Here is a 12,780-nt window from a genome sequence, read left to right as displayed (position 1 = left end):
AAGTACAGTGCTCTTTGTATTCACATATTGTTTTCCAAACTCTACTGTGAAAAGAAAGGCATTCAGTTATTGATTTGGGAAGTTGTGCTGATCTGAGACATATTTCTGTTCTGTATTAAAGCTGTAGCCCATCCATCAGTCGAATGAATAACTGTGTTGATTGTGAATTTCTTTTTAAAACTTACTTTTCTTTATTGAATATGAACGTATTTCCTTTCCAGATGAAATCGTCAGAGAAAAAACCACAGAACGAGACAAGGAAAAGCAGAAAGAAAAGAAGAAGCACAGATTAATGTCTGAAATAAAAAAAGAGAATGGAGAAATGAAATTATTTCAGAAAGGTAAGCACAGGATTTTTCATATATGAGGATGGTGTATAAATAAAATAAGATTTTTTTTAAATGAGTATGTTTTTAGATATATGTAATTCTGATTTGTTCTAGTTTTTCTTAACGATAAGAGGCAGTATAACCTGTGGTTTTCATTTCAGGTTTGTACTTAAGAGAAAGGATATCATGTTTATCTAGTTACAGGTCTGTACTTAATTTGAATACCAAAACAATTATGTGAGAATTAAAGGCAAGTGCACAATAAAGTGCACACTAAACAATGTCGTCTGGCGGGACCCAGGGGAAGAGCCTTCTCTGTGGTGGCTCCGACCCTCTGGAACCAGCTCCCCCCAGAGATTAGGATTGCTCCCACCCTCCTTGCCTTTTGGAAACTCCTTAAAACCCATCTCCCCCTTGCCCATGTAGTTTTTGTGTATGATTTGATTGTGTGCTTGTTTTTTATATATTGGGGCTCTTTTGGATTTTTTTTTAAACTTAAAACTGTAATTTAGATTGTGAAATATTAGATTTGTTACTATGTTTTGTTTACCATTGCTGTGAGCCGCCCCGAGTCTACGGAGAGGGGCGGCATATTAATCCAATAAATCTAATCTAATCTAATCTAATAATGTGCCTGAAATGTGAATTTTGTGGCACCTTTCTTACATGAAACAAAATGTTTGCAAAATGGGTTATATATGTTTCCTTCCCTCTTTTGTTGGGTTTCTGTAACAGTGACCACAGAATTATTTTGGATTGGCTACTAAATTGGTTTTCAGTCATTGTTATATGGTGACTTTGATTGCACATTGGGGATTAATTTCAGAATTAATCTGAGAGTGGAAATCTATTGGGGTGAAATTTGTGGGGATCTTTTATTCTCCTATGCTACGTTGTTGAATTTGTACTTTATTGCCATGAAAAATGCTTTGCAAAAGATAACCTCACAATTAAACTGTAGATAATCACCCTGGGAAGCTCAACATGTGTATGAAGATGATTTTGCATGGTTAGTGGCCAAATTGAAGATAATATATCCAAACTTTTAAAATGCAGTTAACCCTTAAGGATGGCAAGTGAGGGGTGACTGCTGTTAAATATGTGGTCATATTAAATCCAAGAGCCAATGCAGCCACAGCTGCAACTAAACAAGGTGCCACCATCTTACTTCCAAATTGAAAATTATTAAATTGAAAATCAGTGACGCTAATGTAATAATATAAAGGGTCAAAACTCATATGATTTAACAAAAGACTGTTACGTGTAGGTTTATCCAAACATCAGACCTGTCCATCAAGTCAAAACCTGGTAAAACACTACTAATCAGTATCGGTTTTACCTTGACCGAGTCCAACTTATTTGAAAAATTACTTCAATCTTAGATATTTTTTCATTCTGTGTGCTTGTACATTTATACCCTGCTGATACAAGCACATGGCGGGACCCAGGGGAAGAATCTTCTTTGTGGCGGCCCCGGCCCTCTGGAACCAACTCCCCCCAGAGATTAGAATTGCCCCCACCCTCCTTGCCTTTCATAAGCTGCTTAAAACCCACCTCTGCCGCCAGGCATGGGGGAATTGAGACCCTCTTCCCCCTAGGCCTTTACAATTCTATGCATGGTATGTATGTATGTATGTTTGGTTTTTTTATATTAATGGGCTTTTAATTATTTCTAACATCAGACTACTATTGTACACTGCTTTATTGTTGCTATTAGCCGCCCCCAGTCTCCAGAGAGGGGCGGCATACAAATCCAATCAAGAAAGAAAGAAAGAAAGAAAGAAAGAAAGAAAGAAAGAAAGAAAGAAAGGAAAGAAAAGAAAGAAAGCAGCTCCCAACAACAATAGATAAATCTTAAAGGCACTAAAATGAATGAATTACAATAAGCACAATAAAAATAAGTTAACAGTTGAAAATTTGGTACAGTTTGAAATATTGGGACAAATGTTGCCAAATGAGGCTTCTTGGAAAAACCTCCAGTAGCCTGAGGGCTCCTTAGGAGAACAAGCCCTTTCTCCAGTTCACCAGACAACCGAGCTTTCTGCCAATGATTGGAAGTGTCTCCTGAAGCTGCTCGCTTGTGATCTAAATACAGGGCAGGTTCGTAGCAGGAAAGGCAATCCCTTAGGCCATAAGTCATCCAAGGTTTCCAAAGCTGATATCTTACGACATCTTTCATAACTGGGTAGATAATTGGCAGTTTATCTTTGGCATGCCAGGATTGTACTTTCATTCAGGATTCAATCCTGATAGCAGCTGTTTGGCCACATGTTGGCCTGGCAATAGAAGGGAGAACTTTGAGGCTGTGGAGTCCAGCTTGACCCCTGACTTCCTTGTGTGGGCTGCCACTTGAAGGGCAGGAGGAGAGGGGGGGGGTGTACAAATCCAATAAACTATAACTAATAAACTATAACTAACTGCCTCTGCCTTTCTTACCCTGCAGCAGTAAGGTTACAGTCTCCTTTGACATTCATTCATTCATTCATTCATTCATTCATTCATTCATTCATTCATTCATCCATCCATCCACCCACCCACACACCCACCCACCCACTCATTCATTCATTCATTCATTGGATTTATATGCCACCCCTTTCCAAGGACATGTCCTTGTGCATATGATACGTGGTTTGCAATCATCCATTAAGTGACCATTCAAAGTTACATGGGCATTGAAAAAAGTGACTAATGTCCGTTTTTCACACTTATGACTGTTGCAGCATGATCACGTGATCAAAATTCAGATCCTTGGCATCTGACTCATAGTTATGACGGTCGCAGTGTCCCAGCGTCATGTGATCCCCTTTTAGGATCTCCTGATTAAGCAAAGTCAATGGGGAAGCCAGATTCATCTCATGTATTACTAAACAACTGCAGAATGCGCCAAAACTCACTTAACAACTGTCTCAGCAACAGAAATTTGGGCTCAATTGAGGTGATCGGTCAGGGATTACCTGTATCAATTCTGCCATTGAATCTGCATAAAGACAAACACAACAACCTGTCCAAGGAATCAAGAGTTTTGAGAAGAAACTTCTACTCTAACAATAGTCAACTGTTTCAGGAAGTAGTTGATGCAAATTTTTGCAGTCTTTTCAGCCAAGCAAATTTTACGCAATTAGGGTCCACAAAGAAAGTGAGAAGCAGCTGTTATCTTTGCAGCTTCTCTCCAATAGTTGCTGCATGCTAATATTGCTGTTTGCAGGTCTAGCCTAACGAAAAGATACGGGAAAACATTAACTTTTTCCTGCTGTCAAGCGCTTGTTGCAATATTTATTTACTCATTCATTAGGTCACTCTGTCTTCAAGCATCTTGCAGACTTATGAAACAGTAATGAGATAAACTAGAAAAGAACAATATATTGCTAACATTTCCTACTGCTGGCGAAAAGCTGTATCCCCTATACCCAATTGCCTCCACACACACCCTCCCATTGCCCACCACCAGCAGCAGCCTAGTCTTAATGGCAAGTTAGTAGGGCTGCCTGCAGAGGGATTTCTATTCTGAAGAAGGAAACCAGTCTGCGAGTCTGCGGAGAGGGGGGGAATACAAATTTGATTAATAAATAAAAAAATAAAATAAACCAACAATTTAAAACACCTCATTCCAGGAACCCTGCAGGTAATATTTGTCTTAGACTAGGAATCCCAGATCATTTTGAACGGGTCCAAAGATGGGCTACAAGAATGGTGGAAGGTCTTAAGCATAAAACATATCAGGAAAGACTTAATCAACTCCATCTGTATAGTCTGGAGGACAGAAGGAAAAGGGGGGACATGATCGAAACATTTAAATATGTTAAAGGATTAAATAAGGTTCAGGAGGGAAGTGTTTTTAATAGGAAAGTGAACACAAGAACAAGGGGACACAATCTGAAGTTAGTTGGGGGAAAGATCAAAAGCAACGTGAGAAAATATTATTTGACTGAAAGAGTAGTAGATCCTTGGAACAAACTTCCAGCAGGCGTGGTTGGTAAATCCACAGGAACTGAATTTAAACATGCCTGGGATAAACATATATCCATCCTAAGATAAAACACAGGAAATAGTATAAGGGCAGACTAGATGGACCATGAGGTCTTTTCCTGCCGTCAGTCTTCTATGTTTCTATGTTTTTGCAACCCTGACCCTGGTAGCTTAACTATATTAATGATTGAAGGTATAAGTGACATTGCTGTTCTTCAGGATTCATGTGTAAGCATGTTTTTTTTAAAAAAATTATGCTTCAGTAGGTACTTAAATTTGTTTACAGTACTTGGCATGGGATATTTTTTTACTTTCATGTAGCTCCAGCTTTTGATAAATTAAAGCAAAACCCTTTCTTTCTTTCTTTCTTTCTTTCTTTCTTTCTTTCTTTCTTTCTTTCTTTCTTTCTTTCTAGACATAAAAGAAAAAATGAAGAACAACGCAGACGACCTGCAGATTAAAAAAGTGAAGAAGAAAAAGAAAAAGAAACACAAAGAGTGCGAAAAACGGAAGCGTCCAAAAATGTACAGTAAATCTATCCAGACCATCTGCTCAGGATTGCTTTCCGATTTTGAGGATCAAGAAGCCAAAGGCATCGTGGATCACCACCACCACCACCACCACCACCATCTTAAAGATTTCAATGAGAAGCATAAGAATCCCAAGAAGGACTCGGAGCCCAAGAGACCGGACCACAGTGAGTTTCCCTTTGTCTCGTTAAAGGAGCCACGGGTTCAGGAGAAGCTGCAACGGTTGGACGCGCTGGAGTTCAAAGAGTTTATTCACGTGGAGCACCAGCCCAACGGAGGTGCCTCGGTGGTTCACGCCTACACGAAGGAACTCTCCCACTTGTCTCCTGTGGAGATGGAGAGATTTGCAGAGGAATTTCTGGCGCTGGTTTTCAGCGAAAAGGAGAACTGTGCCGCTTACTATGTCATGGGGATTGTTCATGGGGCAGCTACTTACTTACCTGATTTTTTAGACTACTTTTCGTTTAATTTTCCCAATTCACCAGTGAAAATGGAGATTTTGGGGAAAAAAGACATAGAGACTACTACTATGTCCAATTTTCATGCTCAGGTAAGAAGTTATCTTTCATATTTTTTTTTTAAAAAATTGCTTACTATTCAGTGTTCCAGTTCTTTAAAATTATCTAAATTTGTTAAGACAACGAGCTTCCTAATATTTATTTATTTTATTTTATTTTATTTATTTATTTTATTTATTTTATTTATTTAATCTATTTAATCTATTTAATCTATTTTATCTATTTTATCTATTTAATCTATTTTATCTATTTATTTATCTATTTATTTATCTATTTATTGGATTTGTATGCCGCCCCTCTCCGGAGACTCGGGGCGGCTAACAGCAACAATAAAAACAGTGTACAATAGTAATCTGATGTTAAAAACGATTAAAAACCCATTAATATAAAAACGAAAGAGACATACAGACATACCATGCATAAAATTGTAACGGCCTAGGGGGAAAGAGTATCTCAGCTCCCCCATGCCTGGCGGCAGAGGTGGGTTTTGAGGAGCTTACGAAAGGCAAGGAGGATGGGGGCAATTCTAATCTTGTGGGAAGTTGGTTCCAGAGGGCCGGGGCCGCCACAGAGAAGGCTCTTCCCCTGGGTCCCGCCAAGCGGCATTGTTTAGTTGACAGGACCCGGAGAAGATCCACTCTGTGGGACCTAACTGGTCGCTGGGATTCGTGCAGCAGAAGGCGGTCCCAGAGATAATCTGGTCCGGTGCCATGAAATACCGTGTTTTCCCCCAAAATAAGACCCTGTCTTATATTTTTTTCAACCCTGAAATAAGTGCTTGGGCTTACCAAGCCCAAAAGCAACATGAGAAAATATTATTTTACTGAAAGAGTAGTAGATCCTTGGAACAAGCTTCCAGCAGACGTGGTTGATAAATCCACAGTCACTGAATTTAAACCTGCCTGGGATAAACATAGATCCATCCTAAGATAAAATACAGGAAATAAGGGCAGACTAGATGGATCATGAGATCTTTTTCTGCTGTCAGTCTTCTATGTTTCTATGTTTCTATCAGGGGATGTCTTATTTTGGGGGAAACAGGGTATTAGCATTTTTTTTCTCTTTATACCATGGTATATAGAGAAAAAAAAATGATAGAACATCTATTTTTGATAAGGCAAATAAAAAAGGCCCTGTGAACTACCTGCTCACAGTTTAGATTGCCTACATAATTCATGGAAATTCTGCCTTGTATTCCTTGATGGCTCTGGAGTAGGAGCTGCCAGTTTGGTATATCCTGACTGTGGATCTTAAGGCTGAAAAACAAACAAACCAAAAACCAAAAAAACCCAGAATGGAAACAGTAGGGGAAAGAACAATTCCTAAAAATGGTTAACAAAAGTCAAAAAGGGTCAATGTCTATGGAGATTCTCAGTCATCCAGGTCACGACCCTCTAAAAGGATGCAGATGACCAGCTGTTTGCAAGGATTATAAATCCTTCCATTCACGGTCAGACCTGCGGAAGCGAAACATCTTCAAAAGAAAACCCAGTTGCCTCCGAAAAAAGCACCTTTGGGTCAAAGTGGGTCATTTTGTCCAAAAGTGAAGTGGCTGCAGTCTTGTATATACGTATCACACCTGGATTCAGGTGCGGTTGAAAGAGAAAGGAAATGCAATACGTACTGTATATCAAATCCTTCCATTGCAAAATTAGAATAATAATAATTCATGCTTGTTTTATGTTTGCAAGTGGATTTTTGAATGATAATTTCTGATTTTAGATTTTCCGCTGTAGTTTGAAAAAAAAATAGAAGATTATTCTTGAATTCCCCCCCCCCCCCCCGGGCATATTAGTAGTTGCCACTTGCCTATAAGCAAACGTCCAGAAATTTTCTGCTTGATTAAAAGAATGTGGAGCCATTTAAAGCAAAATGGAACTGAATTGGCGTGTGGTGTAAAGTTATTTTCAGGTTGCAGAAGCTGTATGGTTTTGCTGATGTTTTGAGTTCTTCTCTTGGGCCACCGTTGTTTTGAAGCATTTGAAAGAAAGCCAAGAGTATTCATCATTTAATAACCATTCCATGGAAAATTCAATGTTAAGAGCAAGATTGTTACATTTAATTGTTCTGTCGGGCTCTCTGGTAGACTCCTCCCAAAACTTCACAGGTACAAATTTCAGACACACACACGTTTGAAAATTCAAAACAATGTTCTTTATAATGAAAAGTCACTTAAACCAAGCCCTCTTTTGGTATAGCCAAGAGCACTCGTCTCCAAACAAACTGGTCATTGGTACAAGTCCCTTATCAGTTCTGTGATACTTAGCTTGCAGATGTGAGGCAATTCACAGTCCTTCTTCTTTCACAAAGTGAAACACACTTTGCCCTGGTTTAGTTTCCAAGCGGGGGAAAATCAGCACACAAAAAGTCAAAGTCAGCAAGGCAGGCACGAAACACAAGGATCAGATAATCCTCCACAATGTCCAAGCCCACAGGCTGCGCTTTATAGCAGCCTCACTAATGACCACAGCCCCACCCAACCACAGGTGGCCTCATTTTCTTTGATAATCTCTCAGTTGTTGCTGCCTATGCATCGCTCTCCGCATGCGTGGCTGTATCATCAACTCTTGTTCCGAATCCAAGGAGGAGCTAGAGAATTGATCTCCTTCTGAGCTGTCTGCCCCACTCTCCTCCTCCCTGTCACTCATGTCTTCTTGGTCAGAGGAGCCTTCATCATCAGATTCCACCGGGGGCAAAAGAGGCCTGCAGCATGTGGATGTCTCCCCCACATCCACAGTCCTTGGGGCAGGAGCTGGGCCAGAGCTAACCACAACATTAATTAATAAGCTTTGCTGTATATGGTGTGGGGGGGATGTGGTGACAGGCAGAGAGAGAGAGAGAATCCCTTGGATTGGTTTCAGCTGCATTCAGAAATGTTAGGTTGAACAGGAGAGGAAGTCAGGTGCTCCACAGCAGGTGTGTCAAACTGGCAGCTGGGGGGGGGGGCGCAGATATGTCACCTGCAGGCTCCCCCCACTCCAGATCCCCGAATGGGAAAAACGTCATGAAATGTCACATGATGGCAACGTGACACAACGAGTTTGACACCCATGCTCTACAGCAGTGTTTCCCAACCTTGGCAACTTGAAGATATTTGGACTTCAATTCCCAGAATTCCCCAGCCAGTGAATGCTGGCTGGGGAATTCTGGGAGTTGAAGTCCAGATATCTTCAAGTTGCCAAAGTTGGGAAACACTGCTCTACAGGATCTTTCCCCTGTTTTTATCATTTCATTTCATTTATTTACTTGTTTGTTTGGCTTCTGTGCTGCCTGGAGGTGACTGAACTTTATTTGAGTCTAGTTTTTCTTTTTTTTTTTCCTGGCAGAAGAGCATTGTCTCAAATTTGGACTCCTCTTCACTTCAGTTCAAGACAATGATCTCAATCTCTATCTAATTTCTAGTCTAAAAATAGTAAAAGAACATACGCAAATAATGAAGTTCAAAATCCAACATCAAAATATTCATTAAAAGGGTTGAAAAATATTTTCCAACGGTGGAATTGGAATGATGATGTTATCATTATAAAAACATTTATGCCATCTTCAGAAGGAGTTAATTACATGTTTATACAATACCTTAACGTAAGAAATACCTTAAAATACAATTTGAAAAAGGCATCAAAGAAGCAGGTTTAACAACCAATTAAGATGTTTAAAGCCTGTAAAATAAAAACATTTCTTGGCTGCTTCTCTCAAAAGTATCAAGGCAGGGCAAAGTGAAATTGAAGTATTTGTATGCCGCCCCGAGTCTGCGGAGAGGGGCGGCATACAAATCCAATAAATAAATAAACAAAATAAATAAGTGCTACATTGAAAAAACTATGTACTGCCGCCATCTGGCCTGCCTTTTCTTGTAAAAAAAACAGTTTTTCAATGGCCCCAGCTGTCAGGGCAGATTCTTTGGGAATAAAGAATCCTTCCGGTCAACGACTACTTCAGCTTCAACCGCAACAACACAAGAGCACTCAACAGATTCAAACTTAATATTAACCGCTCCAAACTTGACTGTAAAAAATACGATTTTAACAATCGAGTTGTCGAAGCGTGGAACTCATTACTGGACTCAATAGTGTCAACTCCCAACCCCCAACATTTCTCCCTTAGACTCTCCACGATTGACCTCTCCAGGTTCCTAAGAGGCCAGTAAGGGGCGTATATAAGTGCACTGATGTGCCTTTCGTCCCCTGTCCAATTGTCTTCCCTTATCTTATCTTATCTTATCTTCTCTATCTATCTATCTATCTATCTATCTATCTATCTATCTATCTATCTATCTATCTACATATATATATATATATATATATATATATATATATATATATATATATATATATATATAGGTGAAATCCGCGATGGGGAATTTATCGACTGATAGTACTTATTTAAGTATTTATATTGTAATTGTTTGGTAAGTTTTCATTGTTTTAAGTGTTTATAAACCCTTCCCACACAGTATTTATTTTAGATACAGTATTTAAATACAGTATTTACAATTTTAGATTTTTTTTTTTAAAAAAACCTGCCGATCAAGTTCAGCGGGCTGTTTAAATCTGCCAATCAACTTCCTCAGAAACCCGCGATGAAGTGAAGCCGCAGTAGGTGAAGCGCGGTACAGTGGTCCCTCGATCATCGCGAGGGTTCCGTTCCAGGACCCCAAGCGATGATCGATTTTTCGCGAAGTAGCGGTGCGGAAGTAAAAACACCATCTGCGCATGCGCAGATGGTGTTTTTACTTCCACCGCCGCCCGCCCTTCGCCCCGCCCACCCTGTTGCTCGCGCCTGGGGTTTCCCCGCGCGCGCACCGCGCGCGCCGCCCACGCTGCTGCTGGGGCCGCTTCCCAGCTGGGGAGCGTAGCTGGGGTTTCCCCAAGCGCGCGCGCGTTGCTGGGGCCGCTTCCCAGCTGGGGAGCGGAGCTGGGGTTTCCCCAAGTGCGCGCGCACCGCCCGCCCGCCCACGCTGTTGCTGGGGCCGCTTCCCAGCTGGGGAGCGGAGCTGGGGTTTCCCCAAGCGCGCGCGCGCGTTGCTGGGGCCGCTTCCCAGCTGGGGAGCGGAGCTGGGGTTTCCCCAAGCGCGCGTGCACCGCCCGCCCGCCCACGCTGTTGCTGGGGCCGCTTCCCAGCTAGGGAGCGGAGCTGGGGTTTCCCCAAGCGCCGCGCGCGTTGCTGGGGCCGCTTCCCAGCTGGGGAGCGGAGCTGGGGTTTCCCCAAGCGCGCGCGCACCGCCCGCCCGCCCACGCTGTTGCTGGGGCCGCTTCCCAGCTGGGGAGCGGAGCTGGGGTGTCCCCGCGCGTGCCGCCCGCCCGCCCACGCCGTTGCTCGCGCTGCCGCTGGGGTCTTACCAGGGCAAGAGGGGGAAGACCCAGGAAAGCCGCCCAGCTTCCCAGCTGGGGAACTCCACCATCTACGCAAGCGTGGCCATAGAAAAAAAGGCACGCATGCGCAGATGGTGGAGTTTACTTCCGGGTTGAAAACTCGCGAAATAGCCCTTTCGCGATGCTCGAGGACGCGAAACTCGAGGGTTCACTGTATAGCGAGGGACTACTGTATATCATATATATTCTCTCCTTATCTCTTATATCATATATATTCTCTCCCTCCCATCTGTTTCTCTTCTTTTTACTTTCTATCTTTATATATATTACTTAATGCCTACTCTCTTCCATAGGTATTGTATATTGGACAAAGAATAAATAAAAATAAAAAAATAAAAAAAATAAATGGTCTTTCCAATAATCTTATCCCAGGCAATTCAAGTTTCATATTAATTATATGCAACACTATGAATTGGGCCTGAAAACCCTCCCCAAGCAAGCTGTAAAAAAAAAAGATCGGGTGACCACATCTTATTCTCCATAGTGGGCGAAGACATCAGCCAGCGTGGTTCCTCCTTCTGGATACTCCATAATGTTCCACGTAGAATGTGTTTTTAATTTAATTTAATTTTTTAAAGTAATTTAATTTGGATGTTGAATTACCCAGTTGTGTCAAACCTGGGAATAGTCTTAGCAACGGCTGTGATGATGTAATAATTCTGAAATTCCATAGGTGTAAAAGTGATTCATTGTAGAAAGCTGGCCTCAGATATGTAACCATACAGCCAGATATATATTTTAGAGGAAAGGATGCGATAGCAATGGCTGGGATTGACAACATCATTCATAGCCACAGCAGATACCTTGATATTGGTAATGTCCGGAACACACCGAAATGACAAACCTTATCGTTCAAAGGGGCTAGAATCCCAACCAGAATAACCGCTCTTTTTTGTATGCATTGCCACCCAGTCTATTGATTTTTCTGTTTTGTCAGAATCTTAGCTTCTTTCTTAACGTCCAGCCCAGCGGTCCCCAAACTACGGCCCGGGGGCCATTTATTTGGCCCGCGGGTCTTTTCCAAGGCCGCACTGGAAAAGCAGTGAGAACGTCCCCCTCAATCTTATCTCACCCGAGGTAAAGTAAGGCTTGCTGAAAGTCGAGCTGGGCACAACACACACACACACACTCTCACATACTTGCCTCCTCCTCCTCTTTGAGTTGCTAGCTCCCGTTTTCTGAATGGGGATTGAATGGGAGTCGGAGGGTGGAGGCTTGTTGGGTGAGTCCTCCGTGGGGAGAGAAGAGGGAGGGTGAAAGAGGGAAAAGAGAGAGAGAGAAGTGGAGAGAGAGAAAGAAAAGGGAAAGAGAAGGGGAAAAGAGCGAGGGAAAGAAATGGAGAGGAAGGAGGGAGGGAGGGAAGGAAGGAAGGGGGAGAAAGAGAGGGAGAGAGAAGGGAGAGAGGGAGGAAGAGAGATAGCAAGAGACAGAAAGAAAGCAAGAGAGAGAGAGACAGAAAGCAAGAGAGAGAGAGAAAGAAAGAGCGAGCGAGACAGAGAAAGAGTGAGTGAGAGAGAAAGAAATAAGGTATGTGTAGTGTGCATAGGAATCTGTTAATAGGTTTTTTTATAGTCTGGCCCTCCAACAGTCTGAGGGACAGTGAACTGGCCCCCTGTGTAAAAAGTTTGGGGACCCCTTGGACTCCAGCCCATCTCTAGAATCAGTGATACCTTGGTGGAAAAAAATATAAAGTAGTCGTGAGGACAATTATATAGGGCGGAAAACCTTTGTAGAATTTTATGCCAATATTTACACTGTGGTTTATTTTGGAGAACTAGCTCAAAACTGAAGTCATTTGAAATCTATTTACACACATTGCCTTTTGGGTATTGTTTTCTTCCTGTGAAAACAGTTTGTATCCGTTTTGTATTTGTATCAAATGTTAAAGTATTATTTGCAAGTTAGATTCTCTCCTCTTCCTTGTGTTCAGGGAAGAATTATATTATGAAAAGAATATTGTTGCTAGGATGAATTAAGGGGCTTGTGGGGGGAACCAGTTGTATTTTTCACAGACTGGAATAATTCATTTTCATTCGTTTATTTCCTGTTTGATTTTTTAAATGAA

At 41.7% G+C, this 12,780-nt stretch overlaps 1 protein-coding gene across 1 annotated transcript in view; it reads left to right on the top strand.

The window, feature by feature from the left end:
- RSBN1L (round spermatid basic protein 1 like) overlaps positions 1-12,780 on the top strand; it is a 41,560-nt gene that overhangs the window by 9,964 nt on the left and 18,816 nt on the right. Inside the window, exons 2-3 of the mRNA XM_070755103.1 lie at positions 222-341; positions 4,711-5,375. Coding sequence (XP_070611204.1) covers positions 222-341; positions 4,711-5,375 — 785 coding nt within the window. The remainder of the gene's footprint in view (positions 1-221; positions 342-4,710; positions 5,376-12,780) is intronic.

Source organism: Erythrolamprus reginae, chromosome 6 (genome assembly GCF_031021105.1).
Source record: "Erythrolamprus reginae isolate rEryReg1 chromosome 6, rEryReg1.hap1, whole genome shotgun sequence".
Taxonomy (NCBI): domain Eukaryota; kingdom Metazoa; phylum Chordata; class Lepidosauria; order Squamata; family Dipsadidae; genus Erythrolamprus; species Erythrolamprus reginae.
This window is presented reverse-complemented; position numbering and strand designations above follow the sequence as displayed.